The sequence below is a fragment of the Rattus norvegicus genome, chromosome 13 (genome assembly GCF_021556685.1).
Source record: "Rattus norvegicus strain SHRSP/BbbUtx chromosome 13, alternate assembly SHRSP_T2T, whole genome shotgun sequence".
Taxonomy (NCBI): domain Eukaryota; kingdom Metazoa; phylum Chordata; class Mammalia; order Rodentia; family Muridae; genus Rattus; species Rattus norvegicus.
Genome location: NC_141546.1, coordinates 41959577 through 41982301, shown reverse-complemented (window position 1 = coordinate 41982301; position 22725 = coordinate 41959577). Strand labels below are relative to the sequence as shown.

At 44.3% G+C, this 22725-nt stretch overlaps 1 protein-coding gene across 2 annotated transcripts in view; it reads right to left on the bottom strand.

Annotated features, from left to right (window-relative positions):
- Positions 1–1507: 1507 nt before the first annotated feature.
- The window catches only part of Rab3gap1 (RAB3 GTPase activating protein catalytic subunit 1), a 73923-nt gene continuing 52705 nt past the window's right edge, over positions 1508–22725 (bottom strand). The window contains 14 exon segments of one of the 2 annotated variants that reach the window (NM_001402314.1): positions 1508–3000; positions 3718–3738; positions 6553–6655; positions 6961–7076; positions 7571–7674; positions 7784–7880; positions 9811–10038; positions 12935–13072; positions 16307–16678; positions 16960–17014; positions 18733–18905; positions 19253–19342; positions 21546–21712; positions 22152–22244. In NM_001402314.1, the coding sequence (NP_001389243.1) occupies positions 2764–3000; positions 3718–3738; positions 6553–6655; positions 6961–7076; positions 7571–7674; positions 7784–7880; positions 9811–10038; positions 12935–13072; positions 16307–16678; positions 16960–17014; positions 18733–18905; positions 19253–19342; positions 21546–21712; positions 22152–22244 (1994 nt within the window). In that variant the 3' untranslated portion in view covers positions 1508–2763. 2 annotated transcript variants of the gene reach the window in all.

Genomic DNA, 22725 nt, shown 5'->3' with positions numbered 1-22725 from the left:
AACTCTGGCAAAAGCTAAGCCTGTTTTGAGCCAAAATTAGGGTTCAGAAAGGTTAATCAATCGTCCTTGCAAGCCACTGCCTACTCAAACTGCCCAAGGGGTAGGAAACTTGGGAGTTTTGTTCAACGTCCACTGAGTCCATGTGGTGGCTGAAAGAAGCCACCTATCTCTTCCCACAAGCAAGAGTTATCTAGCGTCAGCTCCTAAAGGACAGGTCAAAGCAGAGTGGCTCGTGCCCAGTCCCACAGCAGCACACAGGTGACTATGGGGCCTCAGGATGTTTGGGGAAGAGAATGGGTCAGTAACTTATTCATGGTTGGACAGAGAAATGACTTGATTTATAACTCCTGGCCCTGGGTGTCTTGGGGATCAGGGTTGTTACAGAAAGGCCAAAGGGATAAGACCCCATCTAAATGGTGTGGGGGTGGGGAATCGTTCCACAGACCAGCAGGAATGGAAATAGGAAAACACCACAGCCTGTGAGCGGACACCAAGTCATGCTCAACCCCTTCCTTCCCTGTCTTCTGTGTGCATTTGTGCCACGCCCTGCTTGTCACGGACTGAGACCCCTATGACCATAATGAGCCTCACAATGTGTAAAAATGACAGCCTGTTTGAAGTGGTGGAGTAGCTGGGCAGCCCCACCTCATAGTCACTGGGTGCTTAGGTGACTTCCATATCCATCATTCCATCTTCTGCACTGTGCTATTGCTTCACTGTTTCTTTTCTGGTGCTGGGGACATACCTGCTCATGACTGGTAGGCAAGCACTCCACGGCTGAGTGACAGCCGCCGCTCCCTACAGTTTATGCAGCTCGTCTTTGGTGATACTGCAGGACCCTTCTGAAACATTACCTGTTTAAAAATCTTTGAGTGAGTGCCTGCATGTATGTGCCTGTGTTGCGTGACGCCCACAGATCAGGAGAGCGCTGGATCCTGGAACTGCACCAGGGATGGTTGTCAGCTACTATGTGGTGCTGAGATCTGAAGCTGGTCCTCTACAAGATTTTATTTACAGATGTGTACACATGCGTGCCGGAGGTCACCCGCAGGTACTGTTTTCAGGAGACAAACCCTTCTCACGGTTTACCCCCGATCATCACTAGTGAAGTATGGGGAGGGGCTCACGGGATGCAGGCAGCACCCCTAAGCACACCTCAGCTTTCTATGCTTCACATTTCATGGACTCGTCCTGGGCCGACGACCCTGCTACGATGGCCTCCGTTCAGGCTTCCCCCCCTTCAGGAAGGGCAGAGGGAGAGGACATTGCACACTGGCTTTCTCACACGCTGTGGCGTTTGTCTGTCTCAGTACAGCACTGAAAGGGCGGGTACTTCCTAATGTCTGAAGTGAGTAGGAGTAAGACCAAGGAGAATGGCTAATCCCGCGTCAGAAGGCATGAAGAACATGCTGCAGACGCTTCCTGGTGACATCAGAAAGAGTTAAAGCAGCAGACACCGAGTGAAGTAACAGAAGGGCTCTCAGGGAGAAAACCACAAGTCGACACATAGACGCCAGTCCGTTTTATTAGATAAACAATGCCATTTTAGCCCATCCACACTAGAGTTCTGTCACCAATACCCAGGAAAGCAGGCAGACACTGTCCTGTCTTCTTCTTGTTCTGGCCCTTGGGTCTCAGCTAGCATCTATGGGTTTCTAAGAAGCGAAGTCCAGCGTTTCAGAAGAAAAGAACACTGTGAAGCCTAGGGGTCGGCCCCTGGCTCTCCTATTCACACGCAGACACGCATCTGTGCACACCATACAGATAAATATATATATACTCTTTTTTCTTTTACAAAAATAACACAGGGTTTGTGCAGTTCTATTAATTTTTAAAAATCACACAGGCAGAATTTACACTTTAGCATAACCGTTTTTTACTTTGGATTAAAGTGGGAATTTTAGGTCCCAAAATAATTTACAATCACCAAAGAGAGGTCCTGCAGCAACAACTGAATGCACTCTGAACTGCACAAGGACAGTGCCGTCACCCTGCACTAGGTGCTTCAGCCCCAACTGGACAGACACAAAGCAGCCGTCCAGTCTGCCCACTCACAGGCTTGGCTCGGAGGCTCAGCACACACCACTCTCTGCCTGCACGGTTAGCTATGTTCCCAGGATGTGTGTTCAACATGTGCTCCTGTGACGTCACTAAATACCATCCCTAGCCAGCAATGCAGAGAAGTAAAGTGCAAAGGCAGGGGTGCAACCAAGAGATCCTATAAGACAGACAGACACACAGAGAGAGGGCTAATCTGCAGCCACATTTCATGTACAGATTGATCAGAAGAACTACATCTGGTTAGTGACATGGAAAAACAAAACTGAAATTCTAGACTTTCTCCCAGAATATTCAAATGTTCGTCAAACAGCTGATCACCCGGTGACTGAAGAAATGGAATGTCACATGGCAGTTTAAAAACAGACTCTGGGACTAAAAGGCTCTACACCAAATATCCAGAAGGTGAGTTAACAGATACTCTATCTTGCATATGCAATACTAATAAAGATAGCCACTAAGTGCTTACACAGATGACTGTCACAGGAGAATGAACAAATTGTCCCCCAAGGTGAGAGGCCTGCTGACGCGTGGTTCCCCCAATACAGGCCACCTCCCGCAGGTGGAAGTCTGTGACACCTCAGAACTATCCGTCCGGCTCAAGCTTGGTAACTAGAGATGACTCTGGATGCTGGTGGGACTCCTGCTGCTGGTTCGACAAGGTCGTCTCAGGTGTCCATGGCAGGAGCTGCCTCTCATCCTGCCCTAGAAGAAGGAGGTGTCTGAGGAAAAGGCACCTGCAAGTCTGAAGTCCTCCTTGGTGAGCACGCTGTACATGCGCTGGGGCAGGGCTTTGGAGTAGGGGGCAGGCCGTGGCACAGTGGCCCTCAGGATGAGCTCACGGCCTGCAGGTGGTGGGAAGTCTGACACCAAGGTCTGTCTTCTCTCCTCTGGGCAGCCTGACCTTTTCAGCTCCTCCTCTGGCAGAGCCACTGCAGCAGCCTTGAACAGAACCAAACACCAAATTCAAGAGCCAATTGAAAGCTAAGTGACTGAAGGGCAGATGGATAAACACAAGAAACACACAATGACCTGCGCCACTTGGAAATGCATTATGTCCACTGTGTGTTATGATTGCTCAAAAGAACAAAAACGGAAAAGCAGGAAGCTGGAAAGAGCTTGAGCACTAGAGAGGCAGGCAGAGGTGGGTGGCCAGCACTCTGCTCTGAAAAGCGAGGGCGTCGGGCTCCTCAGCAATGGTGGAGCTGCACTGGTGCCTGCATTTTCTGCAGGCAGTGACTCACATCAGGGTTAGACAGGACAGACTTACTCTCAGGACTTGAAAGGCAATTTTTTATCTCTGCTCTCTCAGCTAGTTCTTGTTCAGATTCTCTTGCCAATCAGAAGTGGGAACCCTACTTTGCATGCTGGACAGCGATGTCAGCCGACAGACGCGCATGCTCAGAGCTGAAGGCACTGCTTGCTCACTCAGACTGCACCAGTGCAGCCAATCAGAGCCGCCAGAGCAATGCTGTCCTCCTTTCATGATTCCACTGCTTGGGGAGAGTCTTCGGGCAATGGAAACATGAAGTCACGTTAAGCTGTACAGCCACAGGGGGTGCCAGACCCAGCCGGTCAGGTGGTTAGTTAAGATGACCTTATGAAGTTAGAGGGATGGGGAAGGACAGAACTATGAGGGACATAAGGCCATGTTGTTACCTCATCAGAAGATTCAGTCAGCTTGAGAAAGGTGAGAAAAGAAACAGTGATGAAAGGGACCGAGGGAGGTGCTAAGGAGCGGGGCAGACTCGAGGGCACGTCAGAACAGCATGCACTGTGAGGCATGACTCCATCCACGGACACCAAAGGTGCACAAAACCACATCGCAAGACACCAGACATGGCCAGCGCTCAGGCTCATGCGTCTGACGGCCCAAAAGATGAAGTGCAGGGTCATTTAATGAGGAAATGACTGAAAACCCTCACTCTTTCAAACAAGATGCTATTTCAAAAGGTGGCTTGACAGACAAACCATAAATTTAAGGACAGACATGTAGAAATAATTCAACTAAACAAGAATGAAACAAAGCAGTCATTTGTGCTGAATTCTATTTAAACACATACATACCCAAACTTATATATAGTCTCAGTCAACTTTATTACAGTTCAGAATTTTAATATTTCACACTTCGGGTTTGGGGTTGCGGTGCTCCTGTGTGCACATGCATGCACACATGTGGCGGCGGTCAGGGGTGGGCTCTCTCCATTTACCGTGTAGGCTCTGGAGAATAAGCTGCCCGATGGACTTGGCAGCAAGTGTTTGCTCCCTGAGCTGTGTCATTGGCCTGCAGCTTATGATGTTAAAGAAAAGCTCTAATATGAAACTAATGTGTGCTATAAAAATTCAGTTACGCCTTAAATATAATTAAATTTTCAATCTTTAGTAAAACTGGTACACAGTGTCTGCTCATCAGGAAGAGTCACATAAACTCAGTTCACTGCAGCCGACAGCTGGAGCGGAGTTAAAACACGACCGCGTGCTGGTCACTACATGGGTCCCTGGAGCGCTGACTACCAGGGTGCACTGTGAGAAGTTGTACTGTGTGAGATTTACTCACGACTTGAGGTCCATGAGGAGGACCCCTGAAAGGCAGGATCCTCTTAGCTGTGATAAACAACTTAAGTAGAAACAATAAGGATTACAGCGCCCGAGTGGTGAAACCTATTTTGGTGTTTAAGTGCTGAAGACTGAAATTATGGCTAATCTTTGGTTTTCTAGCCTCTGTGTAGCTAGGGAATGACTGAGGAAGCTGCTCCAGTTTAGGGGAAGAATTCTGATCACCCCAAACAAATAACACACTTAGCACTAAAAACCTAGACCTTTCTGATTTTAAAACTTAACTCACGGTTTTCTTAAAAATCAGTAAAGAGTTGTCTTCTCTGTTGAGGAGAAGCTGCAGCAGGGGTGACAGGCGCACTGCTTGTCAGCCTCTATGTATTAGGACGGTGCAGATGCACAGCACGTGAGAACAGAATGAGAGGACGACAACGGACAGCGGTGCTGCCTCCCACTCGTCATTAATTTATGAGCAAATCAAGTAATCTGTGTTTATCTTTCCACATTCAGAACAGTGTGCTTGATGTAATTTTGAGTTTCTCAACAGGGACTATGCAATGGTTAGTCCATGTTCTGGTGAGTTTTGTGTCAATTGACACAAGTTATAGTCATCTGAGAGGAAGGAGCACAATTGAGAAAACGCCTACATAAGATCTAGCTCTAAGGAAGCCCGTAGGGCATTTTCTTATTTACTGATTGATGGGGTGGTCCTGGGTTCTATAGGAAAGCAGGCTGAGCAAACCATGGGGAACAAGCCAGCAAGCAGCACCCCTCCATGGCCTCTGCAGCAGCTCCTGCCCGGTTTCAGTTCTTGCTCTGACTTGCTTCAGGGATTTCTTCCCCAAATTGCTTTTGGTCGTGGAGTTTTATCACAGCAACAGTACCCCTAAGAAAGCCCATGTATGCACCAAAACAATTCTTACTCGGTAGAATATCTCAAGGCTGAGCTGCTGTTCCTGTTCCTAGTGTCACCTAGTGTCACCTTGTTCCAGGTGACTGAAAACTGTGTTTAGTGCACACCATTAATACTTTCACCTGGATCACCAACATTAATGTGCCCCGAGGGAACGTGTGTGTGTGTGTGTGTGTGTGTGTGTGTGTGTGTGTGTGTGTGGTGTGTGTGTGGTGTGTGTGTGGTGTGTGTGGTGTGTGTGTGGTGTGTGTGTGTGTGTGTGTGGTGTGTGTGTGTGTGGTGTGTGGTGTGTGTGTGTGTGGTGTGTGTGTGTGTGGTGTGTGTGTGTGTGTGTCTGTGTGGTGTATGTGTGTGTGGTGTGTGTGTGTGTGGTGTGTGTGTGTGTGGTGTGTGTGTGTGTGTGTGGTGTGTGTGTGTGTGTGGTGTGTGTGTGTGTGTGGTGTGTGTGTGTGTGGTGTGTGTGTGTGTGTGTGGTGTGTGTGTGTGTGGTGTGTGTGTGTGGTGTGTGTGTGTGTGTGGTGTGTGTGTGTGTGGTGTGTGTGTGTGTGGTGTGTGTGTGTGTGGTGTGTGGTGTGTCCGCACGTGCACGTATATACACATATGTGACACACATATGTAACCAATACCCCTTAATTAATATAACTTCCTACTTCCATGAATGGAGAGAATGATGAAGATGACTCTCCAAACTGGATTTCCTCTTGTGCTGAAGCCGTTTACACGGTTTTCACAGCCTAAAGTCCTTTTCCTTTTGAGACAATCTCTATTACAGACGAGTCAGAAACTGAGGCTATAAACACATTATCCCATACCATTGCTCTGGCCATTGCTAAAAGTCCCTACCAGCTTCTAGAACAAAGGGTGTGCGAGCCTTCTAATTTCCACAGTTTAGGTCTGAAATACTCATCACTTTCCTTAACCCAGTGCCAGGAGCCCTGGAGCCTGTTCCTTTCTGTGCTGTCACCTAGTGTGGGACTCAGAACACCACCCTAGGCCAGGAGCAGCCGAGGAGGACTCTCACATACCCGCTGAGCATTCACAAACAGCTTGTGGATGATTCGGCCAGCATGCCCTCTTCCTGCCCCAGTGACTGCTACTTCAGGCTGCTCCAGCAGGCAGCTGACAAACCTAGAGGAGAAGAGTGAAGGGTCAGGCTGCTGTTCAGGTAGCCTCACTGGCAACTACTCCTAAACCCACCCATGGACAAATGGCAGTGATAGAATCTCCTGGTGGGAACTTAGCACAAGGGCAGAATATTTCATTTTGTTCTTTTGCTGCTGGGTCTGCCCTGGCTAACATGAACAGCTCACTACACCTCAGGCTATTCAAAGTAACCTCTTGCTTCAGCCCTGCATGTGCTGGGATTAAATCCATGATTCACTGTGCCGTCCTCTCTCTCCTGTGGACAAAGCGAGGGGCACAAGCAATAGTACCTTTCCAGATCTTCCTTTTCTTCCTCGTGCTCACATTTCTCAGTTCCAAACTTGGCCTTCAGGGACCGGGCTCGGGCTATGATGGCTTCCACAGTAGTAATTTGAAGGATGATCTCCTAGTGGAGAAACGGAGGCACAGCACTGAGAGGCAGGTGCTCTCTAGGAGCCGGTGAGGTGGCTCGGCAGGGACAGGTGCTTGCTACCAAGCCTTCCATCCTGAGTCACGGGAAGGAGAGAACCAGTTCCTCTGTCCTCTGACCTCTACATATCCTGTGACAGGCATGCATACCAACCTCACAGCCAATAAATGAATGTAAAAAGAAAATGTAAAACACAGCTTTAAAAAATATAAAGTAGGGGCTGGAGAGATGGCTCAGCGGTTAAGAGCACTGACTGCTCTTCCAGAGGTCCTGAGTTCAATTCCCAGCAACCACATGGTGGCTCACAACCATCTGTAATGGGATCCTATGCCCTCTTCTGGTGTGTCTGAAGACAGCGACAGTGTGCTCATATATAATAAATGAATAAATAAATCTTTAAAAAAATATATAAAGTAATTATTGCCAGGTCGGGGGACTCTTGGGCAGACCTGGAGAGAACATCCACTTACTTCCAACTTCTTGTCTTCGGGACTGGGGAAGCGCAGGACTTTGCTGGAATGGGCTATGATTTGCTTTATAATCTTCTTAACAGAAGGAATGTTTTCCAGACTTTCTGTTTATATATAAAAGAAATCAAAGCCATGGTTAAAAACGAAACCAAAAGCCCTTCTTCAGAAATGCACTTAGGGACTGATCAAACGATCAAGGATGGAGACATTTACCTTCTTCCTTTACCTTGAGAACTGCTGCATGAATCACACAAGGCAGGAGGTGCCTGGCTAGGTCTGCAGGCTTCTGCATGGCCAGGTAGTGCAGCACCTGAGGGAGACACAGGGGACACAGAAACACTGCAGGTGGCATCCCTGAGATACAGAAGCCTGACCTCAGCTCACTCTGGCCTCTTCTGCTAAGTAGCAGCTATGGCAGAGGTGAGCGCCTACCACTCACTGACAGCACTTAGGAACCACAACAACTGTACTCTTAGACTTCCCAAGTCTTTACATTATGCATACGAGGTAGGGAAATGCAGAGACTGAGGACTGACTATCTGTGAACCACAACTCCAAACTGACAGTTAACAGCAGCATGTTGTCAATCAGGATTCTTTAGGGCATTAGATAGTCACTGATAACAAATGTGTCCAAGTGTTGCTTGATTTTCTCGGTATTTCTAAACACTGACTGGCCAGGTTTCAGCATGAGGCTCTGTAACACTTGCTGCAGCTTTCAATATACCGTCTTTGTTCCGTACACTGTTTAGACCATGATAGTTACAGAATGACTACTTGCTTTGAGTTTCTCCAGAGTGAGGCTTACCAGGGGCTCTGAGACTCCACGGCTCAGTCTAGGGTAGAGAGGACTCTCCTAGTAGTATCTTTTCCCTCTGTTGGTGCCATGTAAACTTCCCTCCCTTCCTCCTCCTCCTTCTTCCTCCTTAAAATGCCTGTAGTGGAGAGTATGTGGTCTGGACCTACAAGCCTTGATGATGATACTGTCATCTGAATTCTCTGGTGCTTGAGTAACAAAACTGCATGTTTACAATACTAAACGCTACAGTGTTGCTTTTAAAAGTAGTTGTTTCTGTATGTGCTCTTTGGTAGCATCACAAACGGAAACTGCCACCTTCTGCAGTTTCTCTAATGGGAAGTAAGCAGTGGGAACCGTCCTCTTTCATTTCTGTAAAGTACTTAATCTTCCCCTCTTATTTACTTCTTTCTCATCACTTTCTGTCCCTAAGGGGTTATCATCTCTTCTCTATAGAAAGCAGTGCATTACTTAAAGATGGAGTATGTTCTGAGAAATTCCCCACTGATTTCAGTACAAACACACCTGACATGTCAGTCACTGGATATAGCCTTTTGATCATCAAAGGGCACAGTGACAACAGATCTGAGGCTGCTGCCAGCATAATGTTGCTCATAGCTGAGTAGAGCAAATGCACTCTAGTCAGAGCTGCCCAGGATCACTGTCAATACTGTGTGCATACACGGGTGATGTTCAGTGCTCTCTATGCAGCCCGCAGAACCTCAGAGGTGTGTTAGGATGCCTTGCCCTCTCATGTTCTGAGGACGAAAGCACTAAGACCACATCATCTCCTTGGACCACACTGGCCTCTGGGGTCCTGAAGACTCATTATTCAGGATCTAACAATGACAGACTCTTCCCTAATGCCCCTCTGTTAGTGCTATGCTGAGGTAACTCCTCTGTCCCTTCTCTTGACTCTCAGGGTTCCCGCCCCCACTGGCCATATCCACAAGCGTGCAGTACCGGGAGCACTACTGAGCCCTGCCTCGTTTCTCTACTCACTGCTAATCTGAAGACACTATAAAAATGCAGGAGACTTGGATTTACTCAGTGGAATGCTGTGAGGGGCAGTCAGGCAGGGCCACTGTTCTCTAGAACTGCAAGCATTTTCTCATAATGTTTGGTTGTTTCTCCCTTTTCACTGAAAACAGTTCACTGTTTTCTCCCTTTTCACAACATTCATGTTCACAGATCCCCATTTCTTTCATTATTTCCCTAGTAAACACTTCGGTGGAATTCTAAGGACATGATCATTTTTAACACTTCTGATATAAAGTATAAGACAGTATGATGCAAACATTCCATATCAACCAAAGCTGTCTTTACAACTAGCTCTAAAATCTTAAATGTAATATTAGGTACAAAACGCTCACGAATTTCAATGTTTTGCTTGTTTAGTAAGTACAAACTCTCATATCTAAAATGTACTGGCCATTTCCTAGTACCTTCTCAGCTTCTCGGGTATCATCAAACAGTCTCCTCTGGCGTCTTGCTGGAACAGGCTTAGCAGTTTCCCAGGCTTCTACCCACATGTTGCTGGGGATCTTCATACGGGCACTTAGCTCTCCCTTTAGGACCACATTGCCCTTCTCATCAGTCACCTCCTCCTCAATGTAGTCCCTTGGTGAGTACCACCTCACAAAATCTTCCAGACAGCAGCCTGGATTAGCTGCCTAACACACACACACAACAAACAAACAAACAAAAAAACAAACAAACAAACAAAAACAAAAATCAGCCTTTTTTGACAAGCCTAGTGCAAAATTATAGTCACAGTTAACGTTTGAACGTCACATTTAAAATAGGAGATGTTAAAGCACCAAAAGTGCTTCTCAATTTTACACGAAAACCAAAAACCGAAAAAGCACCATTTTCATCTGATGACTCTGTACAAACTTTGTAGTGAACAAGAGTAAATAAATGGAAGTGTAGAGAGGTAAATAGTGCATGCAGAAGCAGACTAACACGGTGACAGAAACGCTGCACTGCCAGCACTGGTATAAACACCAGCTAGCCTTCCTCACACATGTTCTAGTCAGTAACCAAGCTCTAAGCCTTCACACTAAACACTTCACCTAAACTACTTCTCTGCTGTTAAGAAGCTGACATCCCACTATGACTGTTCAGGTGTCTAAAAGCAAGTATTAAAGTTCCAGTTACTGTTCAACTACCTAGAATTAATAATGATATATGCCCAAAACTTTTCAGCAGTTCTACTTCCAAACCTAGCTTCAAACCTACTTTCAAAATGGACTTGCACTGCCTGTGGAGAGGCAGGACCTGTCTCTTCAGACACTCAGTATTACCAGCAGAGTACTAAGGATGGGCATGTAGCACTGTGGGTGGGAAGAGTCCACTTCAAGTGCGATGTTGGAACTCAAGCGTGGGGCTTAGCATTGCCATTCTTAACCCCAAGGGAGCCTAAAAAGGAAGTTATCCAACAAGTATAGAACCCATTTTTGTTGTTGATTTGTTTTTCCTGGGTGATGGGAATTGAACCTGGGTCCTCTAGAAGAACAGCCAGTGCTCTTAACTGCTAAGCCATCTCTCCAGCCCCATAGGATCCATTCTTGTAAGGCTGTGCCATGGATTGTGACAGGGACGAGGATTTGTGCAAAGGTCTGGATCCTACCCAGGCAGCATGCCAGCTGATCTGTAAAGGCTTGACAGAAAGCGATACTCCACTCCTATGTTGCAGACCAGTGAAGACTTTGTCCTAGAGGCTCCCCTGCCCACGTTCTTGGTAACATACCAGAGAGGACAGATACCTCAGTCATGGCTTATCCTCTTCACTGTTAAAGGATTTCTTGAAAGGGTGGCCCAGAATAAGCCCTTGTGATGTATGGGTGCCCCAGACGCGCACCCCTGCCCGACTCTGGAATCCATGAGCAGTTCTAATGGTAAACTGCTCCTACAGAAAGGGAAAGGCAACTCCTATGTCTAGAGCAGCTATCTGTTTGTAAAGCAGCTACCCCACATAGCTTTGTTCCTAAGAGACACCTACACAAGTGCCTCTACTTTCTGGTTTAAAAAGTTATTATAAATTTGTAGGTGCCCAGCTTCGTCCAAAATAATTTAATGAGGAGCACAATGTTAAAAGAGTGGCACTGTCTGTAGTCTCTTCTGGACACGTCTGCAGAGACTGCTGTGGCAATAACACTGACTAGGAAGGCAGCTGGTGGCAGGAGGAGAACTGCAGTGGAGGTCACCCACACCGGTTGACCCCCTTCTTTTTGGTTTTCTCCACAGAGCCTTGGGCGTCTTTATCCACTGTTTTAATACTGCACAGCAGGGTGAAAGTCACACATTTCAGCAGGTCTCACAGGAAAAAAGCAGAGATAAACGGCTTCCTGTTAGTACTCACCTCCTAGCAGGTAAAGAAGGAAGTGGAAAAAGGAATCAAGCAGGGCTTGTGTTTAAAAAGAAGGAAATCAAACTCAGGCCAGCAGCAGAGCACAGATGTGGACTGAGCAGGGCTGTGAACTAGGGAGACGGAGGCTACTGGATCAAAAAGAAGCTCAGGCCTGGAAGAGGCTTCAGAAGTTCACATGCAGAGAGCGAAGGTGTCGGCCACTGACCTCCCTCTTCTAGTTGTTTGTCACACTCAAGTCGAGTACACTTTCCAAAATACATGGGGGTAGGAAGGTTTTGAACTTTTTAGGTTTCTGAATTTTCAAATACACAAACTGAGCTTTGACTCAAGTCTAAATCCAATTACTTTTCATCCATACTACATACTATACCGTGGAGGTGATTGTATATAATGACCTAATAATTCTGTATAGGAAACAGTCTCATAGTGTGGAGTTTTCTACTGCTGGTGTTAGGTCAGCACTTTAAAGTGTCAGATACTGGGGGCTGGAGAGTTTGCTCAGCAGCTAAGAGCACCGCCTGCTCTTCCAGAGGACATAGGTTTAATTCCCAGCACCCACACGGTGCACAGATTCAGGCAAAATACCCATACACATAAAATTTTAAAGTTTCAGATACTGGGTCATGTAGTGTCTTAGGGTTAAGGACACCCCTGAATGTGTGGTGTTGTATATTTAAGCCTTTATCCAAGCCCACAACAACCCCTCCAGGCAGCAAATTGCCATTCTTCCAAAACAATGCCTTTTCTGAGAACGTCCCCTACCTGCTCATCTGACCCTGCAGCCCGGGAAGACTAGTTAGTTATATAGAAATAATCTCTCGCAAACTCAACAGACTACATATTCTATCTCCCCCGCCTACTCACAGTGTGTGGCACACATGTTTGTTGTGTAAAGTACTCTACATTTAAATCCCTAAGTTCCTAAAGCCTTAAATTGGCTGAGCACACAAAAGGAAAAAACCTCTCTAGCACACAGAATATTCAGTTACCAACTTTGGAAAGCAGGTTGACTTTCTTTTTCAAACCCAAGAAGTGAGTCTGACATGTCGTTTCGGGGCTGGAAGTAGCATTTTGTAACAAGTAATAAATCTGAACACTTAAAAAAGACACAGCCTTCACTTTACTTCATAGTGTTGTTCACAGTTTCATCCCAGAATAGCTGAAAACAGACCCAGAACTCTGGAAGTGTGACCTACCTTAAAAGACTCCATATCAGAGAGGAGACAGGCACTCTGCATGCGTGCTCGGAGGTGCGCCCCCTCGGCAGATGTCCCTAATTTTGCTAAGACCTCAGACTGCTCTTCCAGCAGATCTTCTGTCATGGGTGCTGGTTCCTGTGATGCACAAAAGGACAAAAGTCACCAGTGGCTCTTCAGAGACAGACACAGCAGGACATTAACATAGGACAAAGTCACCAGTGGCTCTTTAGAGACACAGCAGGACATTAACATAGGACAAAGTCACCAGTGGCTCTTTAGAGACACAGCAGGACATTAACATAGGACAAAGTCACCAGTGGCCCTTCAGAGACAGACACAGCAGGACATTAACATAGGATAAAGTGCTATTTCTGCTTATGCAGCAATAGTATACACATTTGAAAGACGTAAAGAAATGCAAAATTTAACAAACTAATTACATGAACTTCTAATGGGTGCCACACTTCAGAGCAGAGGTCCTAACTTCTGATAGTAACTTTTTATTGTCCTGTAGTTCTGAAGTCACAGAATGGAAGGGAAGGAATAGAAAAATCACTAATAAATATGAATGGTGAAATAATAAAAATCCAAAATAAAACTATGCTGAAAGGAATTACCCATGTAAGCACGCACTATGCCTGGGCATGATGGGACTGGCCTGTGATCCTAGCACTCGAAAGGTGAAGGCTACAGGACTGAGGGTTTAGATCATCCTCACCTTCACAGTGAATTCAGTACCAATCCTCACTACATGAGACCTGATTCAGCTTTCTCCTTTCTACCCAATATCAAAAGCCAACATCATTTCTGTCCTCACTAGGTTTCTGTTGCCATGGCAATGCTAACCAAAACCAACTTGAGGAAAGGGTTTATTTTATCTTATAATTCCCAAGTCAAAACCATCGCTGAGGGAAGTCAGAGCAGATACTCAGGGTAGAACTGGGAGGCAGAAACTGAAGCTAAGGCCATGGAATGGAGGGAGGTTATTTGCTGCTTTCTCTCCATGTCTTGCTCAGCCTTCGTTAGACAACCTGCCTAGAGATCCATCCAGTGGGCTTCCTGACGTCAGTCACTAAGAAACGTCCCACAGACTTGCCTACAGCTAATCCGATGGAGGCAGCTGTTTCTGCTTACATTGACAAACACTAATCAGGACAATACTGTACTAGTCTGAACATAGAATACAGTTAGTTCCATTTACTGTTTATTTTATTGGTGTTTGTGAACCCCTGACACATCAAGTGAAGGGAATTACATAAAATACTCACATGCATTGCTGGTGAGGATACAAATCCTGTCAACCACTTAGAGACTTACTTAGACACGTGTACATTTAGTTCATACTTGCATACTTATACACTTAATCTATACTTATATACTTATGCATTGAGAGACTTAACACTTAGTTTAGTAATAGCTACTAAAACATTTCAATATTATAGTCAACTCACAGGAAATCATGCCCAGTGAACCCTGACGGATGCTTAGGTCAGGGGGATAGCCAGGCATGGTAGTGCATACTTTTAATCCCAACACTTGGGAAACAAGAGCAAGCAGATCTCTTAATAGTCCGGGACACCCTTATATACAAAGTGAGTTAAGTGACCTTCAGACCAGCGAAGGCTATACAGGAAGCACTTAAAAAGAAAAAGAAAAAGAAAAAGAAAGAGAAAAAGAAAAAGAAAAAGAGAGGCTAGAGAGATGGTGCTCAGCGGTTAAGAGCACTGACTGCTCTTCCAGAGGTCCTGAGTTCAAATCCCAGCAACCACATGGTGACTCACAACCATCTGTAATGGAATCAGATGCCCTCTTCTGGTGTGTGTAAAGACAGCTACAGTTTGCTCATATACATAAAATAAATGAATACTTGAAAGCAAGGAAGGAAGGAAGGAAGGAAAGATGGATGGATGGATGGATGGATGGATGGATGGATGGATGGATGGATCTTGCACCACTGACAATGATATGGACTGGAAACAGTTATGAGAGTGAAACAGCGTGTAAGTAATGTCAGTGCTAGAACCTTATTGTACTTTCTGGCTACAATGCCATGGCTACAGTGTGTCAGCACATACTGACCACTCCATCTACACCTATGAAAAGGGAAAAAGTGGGAGAATTACTATTTCTTTACCCTTAATTTACTACTGACCAGAATGTAAAACAGATACAACTGGTAAAGGGGAACTTGGTAACGCTGACCCAATTACCTGGTGATGCCATTTCTCTTATGTCAATGAAGGCACGGACTCATGATACAGACTACTTAAAAGAGCAAACCCTTGCAAATGACACACACAGTGATCAACAGGAATAATTAAATAAGCTGTAGGACTTCCACACTTTGGAATCATGTGCAGCAATTATAAATGACACAGGTGTCCATTTAATGGCATTGACAGGATAAACAAGCTGCGTATCAGTGCACACATTCAGAAATGAAGTCAAATCATAAATATCAATATGCACGCATAAATGCAAAAGAACAAGTGGAAAAAACTTAACTCTAGTAGTAATAGTTACTTCTGAGGATAAGAGACGAATCAGTGAGCAAGCAGTAGCCTGCTTTTTCTTTAACATAATAAGTATTCACATATCACATATACAAAACCAACCACCAAAAATAAATTGTTCTTCCCTAGACTCTGAGTTGCAGTCCTAATGGTATACAACATGTCTGAAGAGATAACAACAGCCCTAGCTGAAGGATGATTATGTTGCTCTTTCCATACTCTATTTTGGAGTATTCCAAGCATTTCGTCTACATCTAAGAAAACAGTTTAAGAATGAGTAATTCCATAAGGCCCAGGGTCCACTGTGGAGGAGGGGCGTACAGCATCTTGTGGACATGACACGGCCACTGCACTCATAGATCCACAGCAGCTATAGTGTCCAACACGGAATGGAAAGGGGTTCATGAGCCCTGATGCCAGTGTGGCTGAGGAGCCATGGACAGATGATGGCTTTGAGGGTAGAGACTCAGTTTTCTTTAAGGGTAAGGCCAACCATGTTGCAGGGGAGGGCCCCATACCAAGGAGTATATGGGCAAAACAATTAGAGTCGATGGGCTATTTAAAAAAGAAAAAAAAGGAGGGCACAAAGTTAGGGAAGGTAGGTAGGGGAGTCACCAGGACAAGGTGAGACTAACTATGATCAAAGCACACTGTACAGAATTCTCAACGAATTAATAAATCACCTTATATATGTCAACACTACCTGCTAAGGCTTCAGAACACTACGCCATTTCAGACTGGCAGACCTGAAAGTTCCAAACGTAAACAACCTCTCCTACCAAAACCAATCATCCCCTACTAGAAAGGAGCTACTCAACAGCAAGGGCGGCGGAGTCTAACGTTTTGGTGCGCCTACCTGAGTCACTGGAATATAGAGAGGCTCTCCATTACGCAGCAGTGTGAGCTTCCCATGCTGGTGCAGGCGTCCTTCTGGCTTTAAGGGTGCCATGTCCTTGGGGCCTCCTTTCTTAGTACTCTCCTGCCCGTTTCCTCTAAGGTCTTCAGCATCACTGAGGCACTCAAAAAACTCCTCTTCACTATCGCTCCAGGAATCCCAGGACTTCCCTGCTTCTCCCTTCTCCTTCTCGGTGTCTCGGAGATGGTCCAGGCCAAGCTGGCCCCCAGCTTTCCCAGCATCTGCTGGATATGCCTTAGTCATACTATCTGAGGGGCTCGTCTTTTTCCCTTCATCGCGAGCTTTCTTCCTTTCAATACAACAATTTAACATCTGAAGAAAACAGAAATAACATTTATGGTTGAATTAGAGAAAAGCAGTATGTATCGATTGTTTCAGTATTTCTTTCTACTCTTTCCCAGGACAAATTACAGAGATTGTAAGCACTCCATAAGCGGCACAAGGAAGACAGCCTATGTAAGTCATTCCTACACTTAAGTGTCAGGTTATGCTTCAAGTTCTGCATATGCATATGCATGTGTGTGTGTGTGTGTGTGTGTGTGTGTGTGTGTGTGTGTGTGTGTGTGTGTACACGAGCTATGGGAAATCGTTACCTGTAGTTTCTGATGTAGTAAACAACATCTTAGATCTGGTGGTCCACTTGCTAGTCTACCAAATAAGGAAAAGAAAGAGTTTTAGTAAAATTATAACAGATAAGCATACTTATACATTGCCAATTTTTAAAACTATATTGTTAAGAAACAAAACTAGATTTCCATACTTAAGAAAGCCAGGTTCCAGAAGGATACACATGATTAAAAGTTCAAATTTATTTTATCCTATTTCACAATCAACATCAAATATTAAAAAAACGTGAACTATAAGGGCAAACTCATAACAGCTTCCAAGCTAGTTAGAAACTGGAGTCTAAACTCACCACAGGAGCAACTAGTATAGTTCTTTGCATATCACAAACTAAACTCATCTGTGCATTCACTGTTCAGTCGTATATAGGCAGACTCCCCTTAGAGACCATGGTCTCTCTCTACCTCTATTTGTCAGTGAGATCCTGGACTCCCTGTGGTTCTAAGTCACGAAATTCCTCCACTCAGTGTGCTTCTGCATGCCAGTAAGTTCCAGAGCAAAACAGGAACAGATAAACAGAGACTGGCAAATGCCCTAACACAAAACACTTTCAGGTTAGTGGCCATTACATTAGCCATATCCTCCTCTCCTTAGCATGGGTAGACAGGCACTAGCCAAGCAGTATTGGCACGTATGCGCAGTTTAGAGTCTATGCAATCAGTGAAATGTCATATAAAAAGATTCTAGATTGGGGCTGGAGAGATGTCTCAGTGGTTAAGAGCACTAACTGTTCTTCCAGAGGTCCTGAGTTCAAATCCCAGCAACCACAAGGTAGCTCACAGCCATCTATAATGGGATCTGATGCCCTCTTCTGGTGTGTCTGAAGACAGCTACAGTGTATTCATATAAAATGAAATTAAAAAATCTTTAAAAAAAAAGATTCTAGATTATGTTTAATGCCTAAAATTATAGTTTAAAGGTATTTCCCTTTAAGTAATAAATTATATGTACAGATGATTTAAGAAATACAAAGAAGGGGTTGGGGATTTAGCTCAGTGGTAGAGCGCTTGCCTAGCAAGCGCAAGGTCCTGGGTTCGCAGCTCTGAAAAAAAGAAAAGAAAAAAGAAAAAAAAAAAAAAAAAAGAAATACAAAGAAACAAAAAATGTACTTTCAGACCTGGGAAAACTATTAACACTTGACTATATTTCTCTCAAACCTTTTTTCAACACCTACATATCGACATAATTGAAAGCATTCTGTGATGTTTTTACCATACCTAATTACTAACACAGTTTCTATGACTTAATCTTGTTTGTTTGCTGAGACAGGGTTTAATTAACCATGTAGTTCTGGCTGGCCTGGAACTTGCTCTGCAGAGCACACTGAGCTTGAATGCACAAGAGATCTGCCTGCCCCTGTCTCCTGAGTGATGGGAATAAAAGCATTTGCCACCATGCCCAGCATAAATAGTTTCTGTGTTAAGGCTCTTGAGGAATGCAGAGGTAGCTCAGTGGCAGAGGACTTGCCTGGCATATATGAGGCCCTGAGTTCATACCCCAATACACCACGTGAAACAAAACAATAAAAGACTCTAGAAGAAAACTTTACTGACATGCAGCACAATTTAAGCACTCTTCTGTTGGCATTTAGGTTGTCAGGCCTTTTCTCCTATTAGAAATGTACTGCACTGAACATCTGAGTCAACCTGTGTCCATATTTCTTACAAAGAACTCCTAAAAGAAGTCAGATATTTAGTGATTAAAAAAAAGCCATCTAAACAATTGGAAATTAAAATTATTACCCTGGAATCAAAAAGTTGTTTTCCCATCTGAAACGCATTTCAAGAACAAATTCCTGCCAGAGATGTGCCACGCCCTTCAGCCCGCCATGGTAGAAGTTGATCATGCAAAGACACAAGGCCAGTTTGTATGTCAAACTATCGGAGGGCGCAGACTTGAACTGATTGTAGAGAGTCTAAATTTAACAAAAGAAAAACAAAGCAAACTCTGTTAACAGCAAATCTGCATACTTAAAGAGTATGTAAGAAGAATCTTTCATCAAAATTACCCCATCAGAGTCTATGACAAGACAAACTTAAGGATCGTCAAGAACTCTAAAATGAAGGCCCAAGAGCTCTCAATGCACAGGATTCTTATGCTGTCTACACAGATCTAAGCAGACCATCATCTGAGTGGCTGTGGATGCCACTCAGTTTTCCCAGAGGAGTTTCCAATGAAGAGCTACTTAGGTATCTCTAGATGTTCAGCAAACCCCTCGATTAAAGTGCATTTACAATATTTTAGTGTTGAACTCCAACTTACGTAGTCTCCGGCCTCTGCTGTGGGATTGCTATTGTCTACTGAAGTAGTTCCATCCAACGGCTTCTCAGAGGCAGCGTCTGGGAACAAGAACTAGGGGAAGGATAACCGCACATTATACTTAGCTTCTGTGATAATTTTTTAACCTCCTCTCTTGAAAGTCAGTTCTCACTGTAAAGCTCGGGCTAACTTGGAACTCAGTACGTGGACCAGGAAGGTCCAGCACTCCGAGACCCATCTGCTCCGCATCCCAGGTGCAGGGGCGGGATTACGGAGAGAAGCTACTACGTCTGTCTGCCTATTCTGTTCAATTTTATAACCCATAGAAGGCACTGGCTTTCCAGTGGATTTGCTGTTAAAATTATGAGAATATTTTTACTGTGATGTCCAGCTGATTCTATATTGTCATAAAAAGGAAAATATTTTCAGTAATTCAGAAATTTTTCATCTCTTTTCAACTACTTGATTATGTGAGGTAAACAACACAGAAGCAAAAATCTCATCACACTGATTCAAATGCTAGTAAATCCCATATTTTAAAAATGTGAATCTCTTTAAATACAGTCAAAACTACAACAATCTAAAAACACCTCTGTGTTCATGTGATCTGTGATAAGATCATCCAGATTTCCATGTATGAAACACTGACGGCATGATGGTGGGAAACAGCCCCTAGAAACGAGGAGCTTAAACCTGCAATGGCCAATGTATCTGCCCTAAGTTAGCACTGCAGACGTAGACAGAGATGGGATGGGGTCCAGTGCAGATGACAACCGGCTGACACTTTAACACTTAAACAGTTAAGTTTTACACTTTAACACTTTTTTAAGGTTACTTTTATGAAGACAAGGTTTCACTATAAAGCCCAGGCTAGACTTAGGCTTGTGGTCTTCCTATGCTAGGCTCATACCACCGTACCAGGTCCCTGGGATACATTTCTAAGGAGCCTTCTCCACAGAGCTTTAGTTTCCTGTATTAGTATCGTGATGATTGTCTGACATTGCTAACCAATCTCTCTAGCTTCTTTTGACATATTATAGAGCATGCTCAGACTTTCTAGTTTTTAACCGATATTTAACAGACTCATGAAGACTAAAGTAACTAGAAAGCACCGAGTGCCGGTGGCAGCTACATATTTACAAGCACTGTCCAGTTCTCAGCTTTCACATATTTATAATGTACCAGCTAAAGATCTAAAAGTCTTGATCAGAAAAATGGCAAGACACTAGTCAGCATCAGGTCCAGATACAGCATGCCCTTCCTTTATTGCACTATTTTAGAAGGGTTTCCCTGCGATTACAATCATTTAATAAAAGCCTATTACATGCCAGGTAGTACCACATATGGTCTTTTAATTTTATAACAATCTTACCAAGTATTATCAACTTCATTTTTTTTCCTGTTCTTAAGACAAGGGCTCTTTATTATGCATTTCCAGCTGTCCTAGAACTTTATGTAGACAGAACTCAGATCTGCCTGCCTGTGCCTTCCAAGTGCTGGGACTAAAGGCGTGTACTACAGAGTACCAGCCTCTCTTGTGAGATGAAAAACCTGCAGTGATTTGTTCAGCACTGTGCAGGAAGTCAGTATTCACCCTGCCATGTGGCTCCCTGGCTACACCAATTCCAACTACACTGGGACACACCTTGACCCTCTTTTCTCCTCTCTAGTCCTCATTAGATTTTTGTAGGCTACTGTCATAAGAACATTTGAAAAGTTCAATTCCTGTCACAAACTGATCTGTTTCAAGTGGTGTTAAGACAAAAGGGCAGTGCTTTCATGCGGGTTTCCAGCTACCTGCTCGTCCTTACGCTGATCTCTCTCAGGGAGAGATACAAATACCACTGGTCAACATGCACAGGCATGGAGAAGACCCTAGGCTTGATCCCTAGCAAAACCTTACTCAGCACCCAGAACCTCTTTAGGAAGCATCCCGACTTCCATTGTGCATGCTAGCACAACAGACACACACACAGACACACACACAGACACACAGACAGACAGACACACAGACAGACAGACAGACAGACAGACACACACACACACACACACACACACACACACACACACACACACACACACACACACTTTCTGCTCTCTTCTCACTACCTCCTTGTCCTGTTTCTAACTTGCAACCTAGGACTGTAACAGTACACCTTGTCTTCCCACTAACCAGTCTCTGAATGTGGAACTTTGATTATACTTTAAGCTAATTCAGTGCTTGTCATAAAGAAGGAATGGGTATATAATTAGCATGTGCTTATGCAGATACACATAGAAGCAAGGCAGTACTTACCAAGAGAATGGTATTGAGAACATCGTTGTTCAGGGGTGATTCTTCTCCTCTGTGCTTCCGTATCTTCTTCTTGGCAGTGTGTACCATGTTTGAAACTGATAATTTATGAATTGGAACTGGTGCTGGTTCAGTCAGCTTTGACAAAGCATGAGTTATATCAGCAACGTCTATAAAGTAGAAATGAATGCAAATTATATCACCAAAAGTTGCAGGAAAAGTGGTCAGTCAGCTGATGATGACATTTACATGTTTGGGTTCTTTGCGTAAGTATTAAATGTTCTCAGAATCCTACAATTATAAACTTCTGACTCACGTGTTCTGCTTTACATAAACATGGATGCCAAAGATATCACGGAAGTTACTGTTCCTCTGGAGACTTCCAATATGGACATCTAAAACTCTGCTTTTCCAGATACCGTATTACTATTTTTTGGTTGGGAAGTGCTCAAGTACATTTGCTTTGGTAAAGCCTGAACAGAGAGGCCAGCAACGCCATCTACACTTGCTGCTCCCACTCAGTTCACAGTGAGTAAAAAGTTGCCAGAACACATGCCAAGGAGCAAAGGCAAGATTTTGGAGAAAATGGAAAAAGGAAAAGCAGGTTACCTCTTCCTTCTTCCTCAAATGTGGACCGTCCAAGAATTTCATCGGTTGATTCCTTTCGACGGCAAATTTTTAAAAATTCAGTAACAAAATCACCTATAGAGAAAAAAGTTATTCATTTTTGACGTTTAAGTCAGAGAAATCAGTCCAACAAAGACACATATCTATTAACAAAGCTATAAGGTAAGGGGTGGTTGGGAAGCCTGGCAGTGGGGCTGCAACCTTCAATCCCTGCACTTGGGCGTTTAAGGCCAGCCTGGTCTACCAGAGTGAGTTTCAGGGTGGCCAGAAATACACAAAGAAACTCTGTCTCAAAAAAAAAGAAGAAAGAAGAAAGAAGAAAGAAGAAAGAAGAAAGAAGGAGGAAGAAAGAAGAAGGAAAAAAGAAGAAAGAAGAAGAAAAAGAAGAAAGAAGAAGAAAGAAGAAGAAAGAAGAAGAAAGAAGGAAGAAGAAGGAAGAAGAAGGAAGAAGAAGGAAGAAGAAGGAAGAAGAAGGAAGAAGAAGGAAGAAGAAGGAAGAAGAAGGAAGAAGAAGGAAGAAGAAGGAAGAAGAAGGAAGAAGAAGGAAGAAGAAGGA